The 21,680-nt window shown below is 36.6% G+C and overlaps 3 protein-coding genes across 3 annotated transcripts; 2 read left to right on the forward strand and 1 right to left on the reverse strand.

Moving 5' to 3' along the window:
• Positions 1-264: 264 nt before the first annotated feature.
• LOC119993492 (ubiquitin-conjugating enzyme E2 variant 1D) lies at positions 265-3,032 on the forward strand. Its single transcript, XM_038840649.1, has 4 exons — positions 265-425; positions 1,550-1,689; positions 2,300-2,425; positions 2,647-3,032. Exons 1-4 carry the CDS (start codon positions 392-394, stop codon positions 2,785-2,787), a joined length of 441 nt encoding a protein of 146 aa, XP_038696577.1. The 5' UTR covers positions 265-391; the 3' UTR covers positions 2,788-3,032.
• A 1,362-nt stretch (positions 3,033-4,394) lies between these two features.
• LOC119993483 (peptidyl-prolyl cis-trans isomerase CYP59) lies at positions 4,395-17,641 on the reverse strand. Its single transcript, XM_038840641.1, has 12 exons — positions 17,498-17,641; positions 17,059-17,397; positions 16,511-16,653; positions 16,320-16,419; positions 15,221-15,343; positions 15,035-15,112; positions 14,827-14,873; positions 14,644-14,699; positions 13,788-13,828; positions 5,742-5,847; positions 5,407-5,542; positions 4,395-5,333 (listed from the first exon to the last, which is right to left on the reverse strand). Exons 2-12 carry the CDS (start codon positions 17,377-17,379, stop codon positions 4,640-4,642), a joined length of 1,845 nt encoding a protein of 614 aa, XP_038696569.1. The 5' UTR covers positions 17,380-17,397; positions 17,498-17,641; the 3' UTR covers positions 4,395-4,639.
• A 1,692-nt stretch (positions 17,642-19,333) lies between these two features.
• On the forward strand, positions 19,334-20,648 carry LOC119995241 (probable CCR4-associated factor 1 homolog 11). The gene has a single exon (XM_038841682.1). The coding sequence runs from the start codon at positions 19,691-19,693 to the stop codon at positions 20,543-20,545; it is 855 nt and encodes a 284-aa protein (XP_038697610.1). The 5' UTR covers positions 19,334-19,690; the 3' UTR covers positions 20,546-20,648.
• The last annotated feature ends 1,032 nt before the right edge of the window (positions 20,649-21,680 follow it).

Below are 21,680 nucleotides of genomic sequence, written 5' to 3' on the forward strand. Positions count from 1 at the left end.
AGTGGCGTAATGCAATGTTTCCTGTTAGTATCTGACCACAAATGCTAAGCTGATGGTCTGGTCATACATTCATACATAATATTTGGATTGGTAAAATTATGGGCTGAGTAATAGACTAAATACCCAAACTTTAAGATTATGGGCCTGACCCAATTCGAATCATGAAGTCATAGTCCACTAAAGAGAAAGAGTCCAAAGTCCACTTTATTCGCCAAAATTCTCAGTCGGACCAGTCCAGTCCACGACTTTGTTTATTAATATCCTTATATCCCTCGGCTTTTCTTCTTTATTCCCGTCCTTGCCTGCGTCGCCTTTCGCCTGAATCTCCTTCTCCTGAATCTCCGCTATATCTGGTCAGATCTTAACAATCCCAAGCATCTGTATATCACCCATGGCGCTTGGCTCAGGAGGATCGAGTGTCGTAGGTGAGTCGAGATCTCTTTACCCCTCTACCTTTTAAGCTTTTTCTCCGATCTTCGTTTGTGTGTGTTGAATTGTTTGTGTGATAGGCTCATGACTATGATAGCTTTTTGTCGTTTTATGGCTTACTGATTTATTTGAACGTACTCTTTTTTTCAGTTGCTGTGTTTTTTTTTTGTTCGTTTTAAAGTAGCTTCCATGGTTGCTTTGGGAATTGATCAATTTCGTGTCTTTACCGGATTCTAATTGATTAATTTAGTTGAGCTGCTGTATGCGATTGAGTAATTTTAGCCTAACTAGATTCTTGTTCTTCTTTCATATTCAGGTGTGTGAATTGGTTATTGTTTTATAGGTGGGCTTGAATACTTAGCGGGTGACAGTGTTGGGATAGAATCCAATTGGTCATGGAGCAATAATTTATGTTGAATTGTATTTATTTAGTTGCCTTTGTGAATATGAATTAGATGTTAAACACTATGTCTGGGTTCCTTAATATCTTTCAGTGCACAAGGATTAGTGGGGAAATCAGATTGTTGTTTGTTATACTGCTTCAGATATTTGGCATGTGGTTCAAAATTGATTTATGAAGACAAATGGACTTCTAATTCTTGACATCCTTGCCAAATTGTTTGAGACTTTGATGTTTGGTGGTATAAATTGGTAGTGCATGTGCTCAATGCACTAGTTTTGCTGTTATACGAGTGTCTATTTGTATGTGTATCAATGCAGGTATCTAATGCCGTGACTTAAAATTTTTTGCATCCATAATTGATGGATTGCAGTGTTTACTGATTTTTGTTGTCCCTTGTGATGCCCGGAGCTGATATTTTTCTTCTTTAGTAAGAATCTCCCGAAACATTCTATGCTGAAATAACATGAAGGAAAATTAACCTTTGGATAATAATTGCAGTTATTCAGGTGAAATATCGCCTAATATTATTTGATTCAATAAATAGGATTGTTATGGCACTTTTTATCCCTTTAATGTAGTTGTAATTTATATAGCGTGCAGTTGATATGACCTAAAATAACATTTTGTTTAGTGAGTTTAACAATCAATAACTACTTTGAGATTCAGCTGGGGTGTTTTTTTTTGTTAATATACCACCGTATTTGATTTTGTATGCAGTCCCTCGGAACTTCAGATTGCTGGAGGAACTTGAACGTGGAGAGAAAGGTATTGGAGACGGCACTGTCAGCTATGGAATGGATGATGGAGATGACATTTATATGCGCTCCTGGACTGGCACAATAATTGGCCCCCACAATGTAATAGCTACTAATTTAATTGAGATGTGTCAAACAAGACTATTCCCTGTTGCCTAACCTAATTTCCAAATAATTGCCTCTCTCTCTCTCTCTCTCTAGATATATTTGGATTGAAAGGCCTATACGTACTAAAATCTTGGCTGCTCTGAAATTATCAGGTGTTTGGGCTCAAATGATCTCCCATTGCTATTTGTATCATTCCAAATAAATATATCTTTACGGATAAGAAACAAAATGTAGCAGTTAGCCTTGTGGAATGCAGAAGCCTGTTGCTTTTAGAGGGTTCATGGATTGTTTGGAATCCTTTCTGCTGCTTAAGTTGTTGGGGTCTCGCAAGTGTGGTCTAATAAAACAAAGGCTCTTGAAGTCATCAATTAAATGGGAGTGGCATTTAGAAATGATTTCCTTTTCTAAAAGATATAAGAGGCTATTATATACATAAATTTCACTTTCTGAGGTAATTTAAGGAAAATGTATTCTGGCTGTTATGTTATTTATGTTATGTCGTGATGAATGCGATATAAGTGAGATTTTGTTTCATATACCCTTTTGAGTGTTGTCTCATTAGAAATTGTGATATCTTACTTGTTCAACTTTTCTTTTTCTTCAGACTGTACATGAAGGTAGAATTTATCAATTGAAGCTCTTTTGTGATAAAGATTACCCAGAGAAGCCTCCAAGTGTTCGATTTCATTCACGGATCAACATAACTTGTGTCAACCATGAAACTGGAGTGGTATGACTACATGCTATTACATTCTGTCAAATTTTGTGGGTTGGTCACTTTGATTCGCCTTTTCCTTTGTGATGGTCTTTTCAAATTTATTCATTTGAGTTTTAGATTTTGGAGACTGTTTTGGTTGTGTGATTATGTTTTGTTCTCCTTTTGTTTTGGTTGTGTCATACATTTTGTTCTCCTTTTGTTTTGTCCCGTAGAACTTATGTCCCACTGTACAGGTGGAACCGAAAAAGTTTGGGCTTCTTGCGAATTGGCAGCGAGAGTATACCATGGAGGATATTTTGACGCAGCTGAAGAAAGAGATGGCAGCCCCGCATAACAGGAAGCTGGTCCAACCTCCAGAGGGTACCTACTTCTAGCTCAGAAGATCATATATATATTATGGATTATAATGCTTTTGCAATATGCTATATGTAGTTTGTAATCCTGTGTTGATCTTCTGAAATCTTGAACTTGTAGGGGAGTGCCTAAAAAGCTTTTCCCCTTTGCCTTCATGGATGCATTTCTTGTACCTTCTTTTATAAAATTGTGCTGAAAGGATGCTGTTTGATTAATGTGATTTATATGCTTGCAAAATGTCAAAAAAATTGCCCGTTGAATTGTATCTTATCTTAAATATGAGTTTTGTCAACATTTTGAACTCAAATTTTCCTTTGGATGATCTTGTATTGCGTCCTTGCTGATAGAAGGAGAAGGAGATTCATGACCATTGTTTCTGAATTTTCTTTGGAAGCATTGTAGGGGAAATCTCCTGATCACTAGAGGCCTCTTGCAGGCACGGTGCGAATTTGAACCATCCTTAGTTTTTTATCGTTTAGTGTCCAACCATCAGAGCATATTTATTGGGCTGACAAAAAAAGGGCCTAAATCGGATTCCTCTTTAAGATGAGACCCACTTTTTTTGTAGATCTGATGTATTGTAGTTGAGCTGTGCGACAATCTTTGTCGCTTGTTTATTAACTTGAATAGCAGACTCGTCCAAAGTTGCCCCCAACTCTACATTTCCACTTCCCTCCACATCATGAAATTGTAAAAGCTAGCACGAAAGTATTATGGATTCCTTAGTCTCCCTTGTTCTTTAGTTCGATTCAATCTTTCTTTTTTTTTTTTAAGTTGTAAAACAAAACAAGAAAGCAATAGCATGCTCATCAGCCACTCATCCTTCCAACCTAGTGTCTGTTCTCTTTTGTCTATGGGCATCTAAAGAGGAAGAAAAAAAAAAAAAAAAGGAAAAACAAATAAAATAAAAGGAAAACTAACAGTGGGCTTGATTGCGGATCTTGGGCCGTGCTTAACCCCTTTTCTTCTCTCTTTGTTGCAGGTCCCCCGTTGGCTTTCGCTTCACTGGGCCGTCCTCTCTGGCCCGCTGGACGATTGCTTCTCGGAGCCCAAATCGTGTACAAGGGCTGTACCCAACTACCCATGGCCTTGTCCTTTGGGCTGTCTCTAGTTCGGGCCTTTCGCCTTGGGTTCCCATCTCCTATTCTCCTTGGCGGTCTCCCTACTTAAGGGCTTTCAGGCCTTTCCTTTTGGCAAGGACCCACATCTAAGGCCTCCACTTGGACCTGGACCCGACCCTGGACCTCTACCCACTATAGGGCCGGTTAATTCGGATCTCACTATCTCAGAATCTCACAAGTCATACCGGTTAATTAGGATCTCAAACTTGGGCCTCACCTTCAAGCTGGCCCGAAGCTCCTTTTAGACGGGTTGCAGCGTCTGCGTTGGGTATGGCGGCTCTCCAACCCGCCTAGCCCCAGTCCTTGTTTGCCGTCCAGTCCGATCCCCTGTTCCCTGTACCAGCTTCTGTCTGTTGGCCCATGGGCCTATATGATCCTTTGATTCCTGGTGGGCCTATGGGCCTTGCCTCCCTATTGGGACCTCAGCTTGTTCTGTTTGGCCCATGGGCCCCGTATCTTTGTGGGGGATTTTTTTAGAAGACAATTTTACCTACCAACAAAAAAAATTTAGAGAAATCCATCAAATTCAAATTATTTGCCCCATTCGAAGTACCTTCTCATTACATCAAAAACGTTATCATGGAGCAAGTCCAAAAGTAAATCATCTCTTCAGCCTTCTCTCCTCTCCTGCAAAGTGATAATATGTACGAAATAAGTTACTTACCTTGCTGCAAAACAATTAAATGGTTTGTTTTACAAAATATTTTGTAGAAAACAAGTGCTTAATCATACAAAATCAGGCCCATCAGCTTCATCTCCTTCTATCATCTCGCTGCCTTTTGCCACTGTCAAGTTCACGACGATCATCATCATTTTCATTTCTGCCTTTATGTCTATGCTCGTGTTCTTCCCTCCTCTTATGGCCATCATAGTCTGCACTGTTTTTCCTACGCAGCGGCTCTTTTTCCCTGGCATCATGTCTATCCTCATCTACATTTTTCCTTCTGTAATCTCTGTCACCATCAACTGCTCTTCTTTTTCTATGATCGACTTCCATACTTTTTCTAGACTCAACTTCATCCCTTCTTTTTATATGGCTATCATTATCTACAGTTCTCTTCCTATAATATTCATCTTCCCTCCTTTCAGCACGGTCATCTCGATGAACGCTGTCTGAACTTCGCTTACTCCGACAATCATCTCTATCCGTTCTTCTCTCTGAATGTTTTTCTTTGTCCATTTTCCCTTCATAATAATCCTGGTCTCTTCTACTTCCACGGGATAAACTCGCTTTACCTTCCCGATGCATATCATCTTCTCCAGGTCCTCTAGTTCTGTCACTCTGCCGGTGCCTATCACTTGAGCCTTTCCTCTCGTCAACCCTATATCTCACATCTTGTGAACTTCTATGCATCTTTTGTTCGCTAATTCGGTCATCTGGAATGTGATGTCCATGCCTCTTTTCATGAACTTCTGGAGTCTCACCATCAAATACCATATCATACCTGCAACATTTTTGTAAGTTTGTGAAAGAGAGAGAGATCGAGAGAGAGAACACACAGAAAATGACCGACCAACCTAGAATTCTGATCTCCACCATGCTGTCTGTTATCATGCTTTAAGATATAGTTCGCAGGCTGTAGTTTAGCGGCAGGAATCCCAGTGCAATCCTTTGCCATGTGATCAAGAGCACCACACTTGAAGCAACCTCTCCCTGGAAGAGAACAAGTTTATGAATAGACAAACTTTAGAGGGTTTTGAGAAGTTCTACGACAATGGATTCAAATGGTATGGAAAGACACTTTCAAAATTAACAGAGTCAACTAAATTTCACATACAGTGAATGAAAGTGACCAAAAAAATGTAATGAATAAATATAAAAAGGAACAATCTACAGGCATAACCATAATTACCTTTACCCATTTGGTTATCTTTGCGTCTGTATTGGAACCACAATTTGGAAACACTTTGACTAAAATCAACATGAATCCTTCTATCATCAATTAAAGCATTATCCATCTGTCATGGAAAAAGAAGTTGCGTTGTTAAATTGTCATTACTGTTATGATATGAGTTTTGATGATGAAGTGTGCATTCTATATGTTGATCAAAATATGTGTTCTATGTTTGCTATGCATTCTTAATTATATTCTGAACTTGTTTCTATCCTTTAATGCTTTAATTTGCAAGGCTAACAAAGATCAAGACATGAAGCTTTTAATCAAGCTTACAAGTCACTAAGTTTCAGGTTTCAGATTTCATTATGATTTGTCTTGTTGTTTTGGCCATTACTAATCTTACACAAGTTAGCATATCACAAGTTGTCATCCTATAAAGTCAAAGCTTGCTGAAATTCAATGAATGAGTACAGAAAAGAAAGATTAGCAGCTGATTTGAAATGGCAGCTAGCAAAGCATGCTGAAAATTAAATTATGAAGACTTTCCTAGCACCTACAAACATCACATGTTCAAGTTACTGCAAAAAGTTAAAGATGGCTGCAATTGTTGAAAAGAAAAGCAATGAAGTAGGTGAAAGAGATAAGAAGTCAAAGTTGGCTGTAAAAGAAGTTGGAATTATTGAAGAGATGAAGAAATAAATGGAGAAGACAAGAAGTGAAATATAGCTGCAAATGGGAGCTGAAATCTTTCAAGATCACAAAGCCTTAAAAGTCAAAAAGGTCTAGCTCCATGCAACGGTCATGTTTAGGAATTCTAGTGCATATAAATGCTTCTATATACTCCATAGAACAACACAGAACTTGATTCCAATTCTCTGAGAGTTTTACAAGCATTCAAGCCTTCATTCTTACTCAGAAAATACTCGAGCTTCATTGTACACTCCTTGATCATTATAGAGTCACTTTGTACACACAATTAAGAGTCTAAGTGCTGGTGGTTAGCTTACAAAATCACAAGAAAGTGAGGCTGGCACTTGGTAAGCCAAAACAGCCATTGTAAAGTGAAGTTGGCACTTTAAACAACAGCTGGTGTAAAGAGAGAGGCTTGGCTCTTCAACAAGCAAATCATAGTGGATTCAAACTCTCAAGGAGGAGCCTTGAGGAGTGGATGTAGGACTATACGTAGCCGAACCACTATAAATCTGTTTGCACTCTCTTACCCTACTCTTTACTTGTTTATTTGTGTGTGTGCTTGTTGTATTTAGTTCTAGTACTTGATTCCTACTTGAACTAACCTAGACCTCAAGCTTATATTCACTAATATCAAGTTTCTATAAGATTTAAAGTAATCTGAAATCAGTAGGTTTAAACTCAAATTTGACATATTTTTAAGGGTAAAACAATTCACCCCCCCCTCTTGTGTTACCTAGATTCTTTCAATTGGTATCGGAGCAAGGTTTTAAATTCTCATAAGAACTAACATTCTAGAGAATTAGATGGCTGAAGAGTTTGGAATGTCAATTAATAAACCACCATTCTTTAAAGGAAAAGACTATGCTTTTTGGAAAAATAGAATGGAGATTTTTCTACAATCAAATGACATTGAGTTATGGGAAATTGTAGCAAATGGACCATATAAACCAACAAAACAGATCAAGAAAGGTGAAGAAGAATCAGAGATTGATAAACCTAGAAGTGAATGGAGTGAAAATGACAAGAAGTTAGTGTCCTATAATGCAAAAGCTAAAAACATATTACACTGTGGACTAAGTAGACAAGAATATAATCATATTTCTACATGTGTAACAGCTAGAGATATATGGAAGAAATTAGAAGTTAAGCATGAAGGGACAAGTCAAGTTAAGGACTCTAAAATAAATATTCTTGTTCATAAGTATGAGTTGTTCAAAATGGAACCTCATGAGTCAATATCTGATATGTATGGAAGGCTTACTGGTTTAGTAAATGATTTAACTGCTCTTGGTAAAGTGTTTTCAGATGCAGATCAAGTTCAAAAGATCCTAAGATCTCTACCTAAAAAGTGGGATGCCAAGGTGACAGCAATTCAAGAATCAAAGAACTTGAAGACATTACCTCTTGAGGAACTCATTGGTTCCCTAATGACTCATGAGCTAAAATTGAAGGATAGAGAAGTAGAGGAAGAAGAGGACAACAAGAAAAGAACTACTGCACTTGCTGTACATAGTTCCCATGAAGATAGTGAAGATGATAGTGATGCTGATACAGCTTTGCTGGTTAAAAATTTCAAAAAATTTATGAAGTACAGGAAGAAGTTTCCTAACAGAAGCAAAAGAAATGAAAAAGGTAAAACAATTGATGAAGTTGTTTGCTTTAATTGTGGCAAAGCAGGACATGTTAAAAATGAATGTCCAAGGAGGAAAAGAGCACACTACATAGATAAGAAGAAAGAAGATAAGAAAGCACTTAAATCTACTTGGGATCTAGATTCTTCAGAGTCGGACCAATCTGATAATGAAGATATCAGGGCAAACTTTTGCCTAGTTGCTAAGGAAGAAGCTCATTCTTCTGCAGAGGTTAGTGAATCTGATTTGGACTCTGATTATGATGATATTTCTATTGATGAATTATTTAAATCTTTCCAGGAAATGTGCAATCAAAATGAAAAACTTATCTTTGTAAACAAGAACTTGAAAAAGGAAAATACTAGCTTGAAAGATAAAGAGAAAGCATGTCTAGAAGAAATAAGTAAATTACAAAGCAAGCTTAACAACTTAAACATAGAACTAGAGGAGCTGAAAAATTTTAAGGACATTACTATGCCTGATAATTCAGATTTGCTAGAAGAACTTAGATGTCTAAAAGAAAAGAACAAATGCTTAGAAGAGTCTTTTAAAAAATTTTATGCTAGTTCAGACAAGCTTGATAACATCCTATCTATGCAAAAACAATATCTAGATAAAACAGGGATAGGATACAATCCTACTAAATTGAAGGAAACATTATTAGAAAGAAGCAAATTTGATTTTAATGCCTCTACCAGCTCAGTAATTAAAAATTCCAGATTCAGGTCAAGAACTATAAATAAAAAAATTGTCCAAATTTGGGTTCCTAAAGGAACATATGTTGTTGATACTAACCACCAAGGACCCCACAAAGTGTGGGTACCTAAATAAACACAAATTTTCTGCAGGTTTGTCTAAAATCAAGCCTTAAAGCTTGTGAATGGTTTCTGGACAGCGGGTGTTCTAGACATATGACTGGAAATCCAAAATTGTTTTCGTCCTTCACAAAGAAAGAAGATGGAGGATATGTAACTTTTGGAGACAATGCAAAGGGTAAGATCCTAGGTATAGGGTCTATAGGTAATCTCTCTTTGGTTTGCATTGAAAATGTGCTCTTGGTAGATGGTTTATCTTACAATCTATTAAGTATTAGTCAATTAACAGATAGAGATCTTAATGTGTGTTTTTCTAAGAAAAAATGTCTTATAACAAGTGCTGAAAATGTCACAGCTTTAACTGGTTTCAGAAAAGGTAACGTTTATAAAATTGACTTGGAAATGTTACATGCAAGTTCTGTAAAATGCTTAGTTGCATCTGAATTAGTAATTGAAAATTGGCATAGAAGACTTGGACATATAGGTATGAGCACCTTAGCTAAATTGACTAAAAGAGGGCTAGTTAAAGGAGTTCCAAATCTGAATTTTGTCAATAATGGTGTCTGTGATACTTGCACAAGAGGCAAGCAAGTGAAAAGCTCTTTTAAACCTGAAGATGTAGTTTCTACTTCAAGGCCATTACAACTATTGCATTTGGACCTTTTTGGTCCTAGTAGAGTAAAAAGTCTTGGTGGAAAATCTTATGCTTTTGTTCTAGTTGATGACTATACAAGATTTACATGGGTTCTATTTTTAGCACATAAAAATGAGGCCTTAACTGAATTTTCAAAACTAGTAAAGAAATTGCAAAATGAAAAGAGTTGTTGCATATCTAGAATAAGAAGTGACCATGGAGGTGAGTTTGAGAACAATGAATTTGTAAAATATTGTGATGAACAAGGTATTTCACATAATTTTTCAGTTTCTAGAACACCACAGCAAAATGGTGTGGTGGAAAGGAAAAATAGAACTTTACAAGAAATTGGAAGAACTATGATGCTTGAAAACAATTCACCTAAGTATTTTTGGGCTGAAGCAATAAATACAGCTTGTTATGTCTCAAATAGGTTAACAATAAGACCTATTCTTAAGAAAACCCCTTATGAGTTGTGGAATGGAAGACCTCCTAGAGTTGATTATTTTAAAGTTTTTGGATGTAAATGTTTTATTCTAAATACCAAGGATAATCTAGACAAATTTGATTCCAAATCTGATTTAGGTATCTTTCTAGGCTACTCACTGGTTAGTAAAGCCTATAGGGTGTTTAATAAAAGAACTAAATGTGTTGAAGAAGCAATACATGTTAAATTTGATGAATTATCTACTCTAACACCTTCTTGTGAGAAAAATGTGGATATAGTAACAGAAATTGCAGAATTAACAAACAAGGAAAAAGCTGGTACAATTTCTCCAGAGAAGGAAGATGACTCTGAAGAGGAAGTTGACATTTTTGGAACTAAGAAACAAGAAGAGAAAAATGAGTATAAAACTCATGAAAGCACAACTTCAATACCAACCATAGTAGTGGATCCAAAGAAACCAAGGTACACAACATATCATTCACCAAAAGAAATAATTGGTGATGTACATGAAGGAATTCAGACCAGAAATTCCAGGTTATCATCTCTTAATGTTTTCAATTTTGTTGCACTCATTTCTAAGATTGAACCTAGGAATATAAGTGAAGCTATAGATGACAATGATTGGGTTATTGCCATGCAGGAAGAATTAGATCAATTTCAAAAATGTAATGTATGGGAACTAGTTCCAAAACCAGAAAATAAATCAATCATAGGTACTAGATGGATTTATAGAAATAAAATGGATGAAAGTGGTGTAGTTACAAGGAATAAAGCCAGGTTAGTTGCACAAGGTTATAATCAACAAGAAGGCATTGATTTTGGTGAAACCTATGCACCCGTAGCTAGAATGGAAGCCATAAGACTATTAATTGCATTTGCATGTTACAAAGGAATAAAATTATTTCAAATGGATGTTAAAAGTGCTTTCTTAAATGGAAAAATTAATGAAGAAGTGTATGTTAAACAACCACCAGGGTTTGAAGACTTGAAACATCCAGATTATGTTTTCAAATTAAATAAAGCTCTTTATGGATTAAAACAAGCTCCTAGAGCCTGGTATGAGAAGCTGTCCAGCTTCTTAATTCAATGTGGTTTTAGCCGTGGGAAAATTGATAACACTTTGTTTATTAAGATTAAAGATCAAGATATACTACTAGTACAAATATATGTTGATGATGTGATTTTTGGAGCTACTAATGAGTGTATGTGCAAGGAATTTGCTGCAAGAATGCAGGGGGAGTTTGAGATGAGCATGATGGGTGAACTTACCTATTTTCTTGGCTTACAAGTGAAACAAACGCCTAAGGGAACACACATCAATCAAACCAAATACATAAAGGATCTTCAGATCAAATTTGGAATGGACAAAGCTAAACCTTCTCCAACTCCTATGGCAACTACAACTAAACTTGACATAGACTCAGAAGGCAATGAGGTAAATTCAAAACTCTATAGATCCATGATTGGATCTTTGCTATATTTAACTGCCAGTAGACCAGATATCATGTTTAGTGTATGTTTGTGTGCTAGATTTCAATCAAATCCTAAGGAATCACATCTAAAAGCTGTCAAAAGAATTTTTAGATACTTAAATGGTACCCCTACTTTAGGACTATGGTATTCTAGAGAATCAAACTTTGATTTGTTTGGTTTCTCTGATGCTGATTATGCAGGCAGCATGATTGATAGGAAAAGTACCTCTGGCACATGTCAATTTCTAGGAAGAATGTTAGTTTCCTGGTATTCTAAAAAGCAATACAGTGTGGCTCTATCAACCACAGAGGCAGAATATGTAGCTTTAGCGGGCTGTTGTAGTCAACTATTATGGATAAGACAACAACTAAGTGATTTTGGACTCACATATTCAAAAATCCCAATTATGTGTGATAACACAAGTTCAATCAATCTATCAAACAACCCTGTGCATCATTCCAAAGCCAAACACATAGATGTTAGGCACCATTTTATCAGGGACCATGTCATAAAGGGTAATGTTAGCATAGAATACATTGACACTACTCACCAACTTGCTGACATTTTTACAAAGCCCTTGAATTCTGAGAGATTTAAATTCTTAAGACATGAACTAGGATTAACTCAAACATCTTAGTTTCTACCATGCATCATTTCAGGGGGAGCATTCAATATTATTCTTTTTGATTATTCCAAAAAGGGGGAGAAACATTGACAAATTGACAAACATCAAGACTTAAATCTGATTTAAGTCATACATATTTTGTCATCATCAAAAAGGGGGAGAATGTTATGATATGAGTTTTGATGATGAAGTGTGCATTCTATATGTTGATCAAAATATGTGTTCTATGTTTGCTATGCATTCTTAATTATATTCTGAACTTGTTTCTATCCTTTAATGCTTTAATTTGCAAGGCTAACAAAGATCAAGACATGAAGCTTTTAATCAAGCTTACAAGTCACTAAGTTTCAGGTTTCAGATTTCATTATGATTTGTCTTGTTGTTTTGGCCATTACTAATCTTACACAAGTTAGCATATCACAAGTTGTCATCCTATAAAGTCAAAGCTTGCTGAAATTCAATGAATGAGTACAGAAAAGAAAGATTAGCAGCTGATTTGAAATGGCAGCTAGCAAAGCATGCTGAAAATTAAATTATGAAGACTTTCCTAGCACCTACAAACATCACATGTTCAAGTTACTGCAAAAAGTTAAAGATGGCTGCAATTGTTGAAAAGAAAAGCAATGAAGTAGGTGAAAGAGATAAGAAGTCAAAGTTGGCTGTAAAAGAAGTTGGAATTATTGAAGAGATGAAGAAATAAATGGAGAAGACAAGAAGTGAAATATAGCTGCAAATGGGAGCTGAAATCTTTCAAGATCACAAAGCCTTAAAAGTCAAAAAGGTCTAGCTCCATGCAACGGTCATGTTTAGGAATTCTAGTGCATATAAATGCTTCTATATACTCCATAGAACAACACAGAACTTGATTCCAATTCTCTGAGAGTTTTACAAGCATTCAAGCCTTCATTCTTACTCAGAAAATACTCGAGCTTCATTGTACACTCCTTGATCATTATAGAGTCACTTTGTACACACAATTAAGAGTCTAAGTGCTGGTGGTTAGCTTACAAAATCACAAGAAAGTGAGGCTGGCACTTGGTAAGCCAAAACAGCCATTGTAAAGTGAAGTTGGCACTTTAAACAACAGCTGGTGTAAAGAGAGAGGCTTGGCTCTTCAACAAGCAAATCATAGTGGATTCAAACTCTCAAGGAGGAGCCTTGAGGAGTGGATGTAGGACTATACGTAGCCGAACCACTATAAATCTGTTTGCACTCTCTTACCCTACTCTTTACTTGTTTATTTGTGTGTGTGCTTGTTGTATTTAGTTCTAGTACTTGATTCCTACTTGAACTAACCTAGACCTCAAGCTTATATTCACTAATATCAAGTTTCTATAAGATTTAAAGTAATCTGAAATCAGTAGGTTTAAACTCAAATTTGACATATTTTTAAGGGTAAAACAATTCACCCCCCCCTCTTGTGTTACCTAGATTCTTTCAATTACTACCATTAGCATCACCGTTTAAGCATTTATCTAAAACAAGTTAAAGTAGGCTACGTTAATCAATAAGATTTTTCTTTTAATAAACAATAAACAAGGAGGTTTAAATGTACAGGAAAGGAATAGCATAAGTGATTGAGGCGTTTATTTTTAAATATGATGAGGGAACCACGCGTCTAGAAAACCCGGGATACCTGGATCGCCCCACTCTCTCCAAGTACCTTGGCAATAAATCAAGGCATTTGAGACATGCTAGATAGTTTGGGTAAAGAAAAAGTTAGTGTTAAACCTTCAGCATACCTTAAAATATGCTGCCTCACATGCATCTCTTGTCTCAAACTCTGTCAAAGATAAATGAGGATGATCTAGTCAAATTATCTGATAATATATCATTATAAACAATACCAGAGAGGCCATTGTGAATACTAAAAACTTTTATATAGTTTCTGAAAATTGACACATTCTGAAAAATAACCACCAAAATCTTTGTTAATTTGACAATGAAAGGAATGCTTCTCATGTTGGGTGGAAAAAAATATTCCACAGGACATTTTAGAAAATACTACATTTGTGTGTTTAGAATTTAGATTGTACGTGAGAGAGTTCCTAACTTCCTATATATATTCAGGGTAATAAGTATGACCCGATCACAATCATTTGGATCACAACAGATATATTTTGTATCTGTGGTATCTTGCTCCATTTGGGACTCTTTTAAAACAAATAAACTTGCTTTGAGATTTAAAGGCGAACATGTGGCCCAGTGGTAGAGTTGCAATGGTGCAACTTAGAGGTCACAAGTTCAATTTCAGGAAACAGCTGCTCCACATAAATGACATACAAGCAGTCATATCAATAAAAAAAGCAGACCATGAGTAGATTTGATGATTAGTTAGGTTCATTGATATTGAGTTTCAAATTATCGAAGCTCAAAGAAAAAAGACAAAAGGAAATATTGGGGGGAAACTTGGAACTGAAACCTCCTCGTGCACCGCAGATAATGCTTTACATATACATACTGTGCGCAAATACGCCAATAATCCTGTACAATCACATGCATAAATACCTATATACGAATACAATAATGGATTTATTTATGTATGTACTGATATATGCATATCCTAGCACCAAATAATTAAAACCAAGATTCACTTACCAATGAAAGCATAGCACAAGCTGTCTCCAGTTTTATAATCACGGATTATCTCAGCCCTGTCAATATTCACTTATGATGAGAATGAGATGCCTTTGAGTGCAATGAGAATAATCATGAAATCCAATTAGCACCCAAAAAAAAAGAAGAACAAGAAGAAGAGAGAAGAGGTTAAAATTCACTTACGATAATACAGTTCCAAAACGTGAAAATATTGTATGCAAGTCCTCATCCTGCAGTAACAAATGAACTATTATAGTGCGCAAAGTTAAAGCGAAGCAGAACAAGAATTTGTTGATTCTTTTTTCATATTAAATTGAATTATAAACAGTAAGACTTTTATGATGATACTCAAGGTAAAAATCTCTAACACAGAATGAGAGAACTCACTCACTTCAGTAACTGGATTCAGTTTACAAACAAATAGCACATCATCTGGAGGCTTTACCTCAGCTTCAGGAATATCCCCAATCTGTAATGCAAATTATACAGTAAGAACAATTTATTACCAGTATGAGTATATCACAGTCGACTCTGAATACAGTGATTAACAGTTATCTATCAGCTCTAAAACACATACACTCTCGAGAACAACTGCACTAGAATGAGCTTCCTTGACTCGGACCATCTCCTCAAGCTCAGCAGGACCCAATTGCTCATCCAAAGGCACCCAATCATCTTCAAGGCGTACGTCTACATCAACCTAGTAAGTAGAAGAATGAATTGTGATACCAAAAAATGAAAGAAAATGCTATTATGACACATAAAAATCAAACAATCTACTCAGATACTTTAACATGTCATATGAATTTTAGAGGTCACATCAATTCCAATTCAAGTGCTTTCTTCTTCAAATTCCACCATCAATCACATAACTGATGGAATGAATTGAACAACCATGGTCATTCCTTGGATAGAGACAGCTTGTGCCTTAATGAGCTGGAATGAAATACTTTCTCCTAGTCCTAGACCAACTATATTATGAGGAATGACAATATAATTTATACACTCAATTTCATATTTCTCTCTCTCATAATTGTTCTGAAAGTAAAAACTATACGCAGGGCAGGAAGAAGTTGATGACAAGGAAGAAGATGTTCTATGACATTTGCTAAGAAAATTGGTTTGGAGGTTCAATAATGCATGTGCTAATAAATGCAGAATGGTGACAATGTTGGCTAGTATGACAACAGGTTCTTCCGTGTCAAAGAATCTAACGTAGACGAATCTCTAGCCGACTAATTCACTACAACCAAGCTTTGGCTGTCAAGACATTGCAACAATCCTCCCAATCATTCTATCAAAAACAAAAAATCATCTCAACATCATCAGTTCTGCTGAAACTTAATTTTATTGCTCATGTATTTTCTCAAGTTCATTCTTTTCTGTAACCAATACAGCTACACTCCTTTGTTTGCGTCGACCTTTCTTAGTGCACCTTAATAAACCTTACTCATTACAGGAAAAAAAATGTGCAAGAGATATGGATGGAAAAACCCCAGACTGAGAGAAATCTGAAATCTATGGCATAGTTTGTTGAGAACTATCATGAATAGTTACAAGAAGCTTGTGAAGTTTGTTCATAGTCTAATACTTAGTGTGTCTGCCAACAATATGACTCCTTAAAGAAATTTATCTATCCTTCAATATCAAATACATAAAACCGCATCGGTTAGTACCTCATCATTTGGTTTTCCTTCCGGAGAAGCCTCAGGAATTAACTCAGCTAGCTGGTGAGGGTCATCAAAAGGATCATCCAATACATAGGTGTGCTTGATTCTGTGTGAATATAGCAACGGTATCATATCATCAACCCATAAGCGACATCGAAAGGAGAAAATGACACAGAGAATTAGGATTGTTAATTAACCGGATATTCTTATATGGTCTGTTCTTCTCATCGACATAAGCATCATTTATTCTTGTCAAAGTCTCAATCCCTTCTGCTACCTCTCCAAAAACTGTGTGCTTCCCGTCCAGATAGTCCAGATCACTACGCAGTGTGACATAGAACTGGGAAGGGGAAACAAAAAGAAAAGAAAAAATCAAAATGATGTCCTCATGTCAAAATCAAATATAAACCATCCAGAAAAACCAAAACCATATCAAACTCGAAACTTAAAGCACTTATTCCCATTTATTCACCATAATTTAAGCAGTGACACCATGTCATGTGCTTCCGCTATCAGAAAATATAAGACAAACAAAACAATAAAACACAAACAAAAACTTGTGCTCATGATCTTACATAAATTAAACAGCGCTATGTTAAAATTTGTGTACCAAATTGCACAAGTAAATGAAAGAGGATACAACGAGAACAACAGCAGCAAGATACAACCCAATATCTAAAACAAGACTGTATGGGAAAAAAATCAGCTAGAAGCGAAACCTTCAATGTCTTATTATTGATTTTACCTGGGACGCATTGAGATTCTCTCCAGCACTAGCCATAGCAACTGTGCCCATCTTGGAATGCTTCAAATCCAAATGTATCTCGTCGCTGAAGAATCGAGCCTGATCACCATAAAGGAGCTTGTAGACTGAATCCCCACCCGTTCCAGTCCCAGTGGGGTCACCGGTCTGCGCTGTGAAATCCTTCTGTACTGTGTGGAATAGACAGCCATTGTAGTACTTGATCTTGCAGAGCTTCAAGAAGTTTTTGCAGGTCAAGGGGCATTTGTCTGCGTACAAATCCACTACTATGTCTCCTAAGCTCGTTACTATCAACACTGACATTTTCTCACTTGCTTGACGCTGCCGAAAACGAGAGAACCGAAATTCATTCTTCCAATATTTGCGATATTATTACAAGGAAACAAACAGAAATTAGAACCGAAAAGAAATAAAAACTGACCTAAGAAAAACTGATAGACGCTGGCGTTGCAGAAACCCTAGAGTAGACGATCTCGGTTTGTGGAGACTGCAGAGGGACTGAACCAGGAGAGCCGTGGTCTATGCAGTGTGCAGGCAACTAGGGCAGGAAGAATCAACCAAAGTGATTTATTTGGTTCATGTCATGATTATAAAAAGTGATTTGTCCACACCGTTGATATTTGCCGAACGGCCCAAATCCACACAGTGCACGTAGGCCCAGCTGATTACTCTTACAGCCTTACTCAAAGGGTAACTTTAGTCACACCCCAGTTTTTTCTAAAGACACTCAATTTAAGTTGATCATCCCTTGTAAAAATCAGTTGACGGGGTGTTTGGGTGTTTTTCGAAAACATTGGAGTGTGACTAAAGCTACCCTTACTCAAAATATAGATTGGGCTGGGGCGTAGGCCCACCTGCTTGTTTTTTAACTCTTATCCAAAAATGAGGTGCAACTCTTGTACAGTGTACACCAATTGAATTTTGTTACTATCACTAGGGGTGGCACAAAAATAATTCGGTTTCAAGTTGGTTCTGAGTCGGATAACATCACGTGTTTAAGGAATATTTACATGTTTGGATCCTAACTTGGATTAGATTTTGAACGTACTTAATTAACTAAACCCGGATTGATTTAAATCTGGACTAGTAAATCGAATAACAAATTAATCCGGATTAGGATTCGAACAAGTAAATCAGACAATATTTTTGTGTTTAGACCCAATCTAGGTTTTAAACCAAACAAAATTTGTGTGTTTGGACTCAGAGTTCAAATATATAACTTGTGCCTAAACTTGATTTAATCTTAGATCGAACAAATTCGGTCATCAAACAAAGATTTTGTAACCCCTAACTATCACATAAGGAAAAACAAAAATCAATAGTTTCAATACCATGCTTAAATCATGATATAAACAATCTAATTGGAAGAATAATTTCCGAACAGAGAAAACCAAAAACCAACATCGTTTTTGATGTCTAAACTTGATTTAATCTTAGATTAAACAAACTCGGTCATCAAACATAATTTTGTAACCCCTAACATAAATCAATTGTTTCAATACCATACTTAAATCATGATATAAACAATCTAGTTGGAGGAATAATTGCTGAACAGAGAAAACCAAAAACCAACATCGTTTTTGATGTCCAAACTTATTTAATCTAGATCAAACAAATTCGGTCATCAAATAAAATTTTGTACCCCTAACTATCACATAAGAAAATACAAAAATTAATTGTTTCAATACCATACTTAAATCATGATGATAAACAATCTAATTGGGGGAATAATTGCTGAACAAAGACAACCACAAACCGACGTCGTTTTTGTCATCTTGAAGACTTGAATCGAAACTAAAACCAAAAAACAGGGAAAAAGGGAAATTTGCCACTTACACATAAGAAAATACAAAAATTAATTGTTTCGAAACCATATTTAAATCATGATGATAAAGAATCTAATTGGAAGAATAATTGCCGAACGGAGAAAACCAAAAACCGACATCGTTTTTGATGTTCAAACTTGATTTAATCTTAGATTAAACAAATTTGGTCATCAAACATAATTTTGTAACCCCTAACTATCACATAAGGAAATACATAAATCAATTGTTTCAATACCATACTTAAATCATGATATAAACAATCTAATTGGAGGAATAATTGTCGAACAGAGAAAACCAAAAACTAACATCGTTTTTGATGTCCACACTTATTAAATCTAGATAAAACAAATTCGGTCATCAAATAAAATTTTGTATCCCTAACTATCACATAAAGAAATACAAAAATTAATTGTTTCAATACCATACTTAAATCATGATGATGAACAATCTAATTGGAGGGATAATTGCCGAACAGAGACAACCAAAAACCGACATCGTTTTTGTCATCTTGAAGACTTGAACCGAAACTAAAACCATAAAACAGGGAAAAAGGGAAATTTGCCACTTACAGGCCCGAACCGCCTCTCCACGATTTCCTTTTACGCATATCACTCTCTATAAAAACTGTACTTGAAAGAGATAAACTCGTCCATATAAATCAAGAAAACTGCCCTAAGATTAACCGCGGCCTCCGAAAATAAATTTTTTTTTCTTTCTGTTCCAATTATTTTTGCAGATTGATATCCGGTGAAAAATACGGATCCTGCCCGATCTGACTTCCTGGAGAGATGTGCACCGCCAAGCTTCCGCCTGCATCGCCGTCCGTACCGATCGTGATCCGCTCCGTTTGGTCCGATAATCTGGATTTTGAATTTGAGTTGATCAGATCCTTAGCTTCAAAATATCGGTGGTTCTCCATGGACACGGAATTTCCAGGCGTAGTGGTCAAGCCCGCCGACATGCCGGCTAACGATAATACGAATGTAATTCATCGGAATCCTGCCGCCAACTATGTCAGCCTTAAGACCAACGTGGACTTGCTCCATCTCATCCAGATCGGCGTCACAATATCGGATGATGAGGGGAATCTTCCAGATCTCGGTACCGGAACTTGTTATATATGGGAATTCAACTTCAGGGATTTCGACATCACGCGGGATTTCCACGCGCATGATTCGGTCGAGCTATTGAGAAGACAGGGCATTGATTTCGAGCGGAACCGCGTTTACGGAATAGACTCTGCAAGATTCGCGGAGTTGATGATGTCATCGGGCCTGGTGTTGGACGACGAGGTGAGTTGGGTTACCTTTCACTGCGCGTATGATTTTGGATACCTTGTCAAGATCTTGACGCAGCGACCATTGCCTGACGAAATGAGCGACTTCTTGAATCTGGTGAGGGTGTTCTTTGGCCCTAGCGTATACGATGTGAAACACCTGATGAGATTCTGCGATAGCTTGCATGGGGGTCTGGACCGCGTTGCGACGGACTTGAATGTAGAACGGATAGGGAACAGCCACCATGCTGGTTCGGATAGTTTGGTGACCATGCAGGTTTTTCAGAAGATGGAAGGGCTATATTTTAGCGGAGGAAAGATCAAGAAGTACGCAAATGTTTTGTATGGTTTAAAGATGGTTTCCTGATAATATGTGGAATCGTAGATTTCTTGTTCTTTGTTCCTAGCAAAGTCTGTACACATTTTGGATTCTTATTACCTATTAATATTAGTTGCTCCTCCTAAAATCATCCGGTTTTCCTTTTATCTAGCAAAATTTTTTATATAAGATACTGTAAGTAGGCACTTTGCCATTGAAGGATGGACAATTTCCTCTAGGGGAGAGCTTCTGGAGATGCTAGGAGTTGGGAGTAAACTTACATGTAGGTTTTAGGGTTCTTTGAACTGAAGTCTTAAAACATGTGAATTTCGAGAACTGATGAAGTTAGAAAATGGGCAATTATTAGGTACTCACTTTGATGTACGGATTGGGTTTAAAATGGCTGGGGCATTGAGATGAGTGATAACAACTGACATAGGGCTGATACCTTTTTAAGTTGCTTCAGCTTGTACTTTGATGATGAGAGTGTTTGAGTTTCTACACATTCAATTCTTCTTGTTTTATGTTTGGAGAATTTAGATGGAGCTCAAAGGATGACGGGTTTGAGAAGGGCCTTTTCCATAGTAAAACTTTGAGAAGTTGACTGTGAAATGCCAGTCTTAGTCAAAAGCTATGCCTAAAGCTTGTTTTCAGTAACAAGTTTTGAATTGCCTAACTAATAATGCTATTGTTCTCTAGGATTCATAATAAAGTAAACAGGGTATATTACTACTTAACAGCTAACTATGGATAGTGCCAAATAACTCCTACATGCAAAGCTCTGGCAATGGAGGCCGGGTAGAAGGGCACGATGTGGGTGACCATATTTCTCGGAATTGAACTTGTAAACCTAGGTAGGTTTTTTTTTTTTGAGAAAGAGACAATATCATTAAACTGAAGAAGGGCTGCAATCGGCAGCAAGTACATCAACAAGGAATTCTGGGCACACGCCAGACCAGTTCCTGGACTCAGAACAATGAATAGCTCTCTTGGCTAAGACATCAGCAGCTTGATTAGCTGTTCTTGTAACATGACAGCAATTCACTGAAGAAAAATGAGGGATCACTGCCTTAGCAATGCTGATACATAGATCAGTCTCTCAGAGAGTACTGTTGTCATTCTTTTAAGGCCTAGGTTATTGACTGTACGGTATTCGTTGAATGCTTTAGAGGTGAACATACTG

The sequence above is a fragment of the Tripterygium wilfordii genome, chromosome 3, assembly GCF_013401445.1.
Source record: "Tripterygium wilfordii isolate XIE 37 chromosome 3, ASM1340144v1, whole genome shotgun sequence".
NCBI lineage: Eukaryota > Viridiplantae > Streptophyta > Magnoliopsida > Celastrales > Celastraceae > Tripterygium > Tripterygium wilfordii.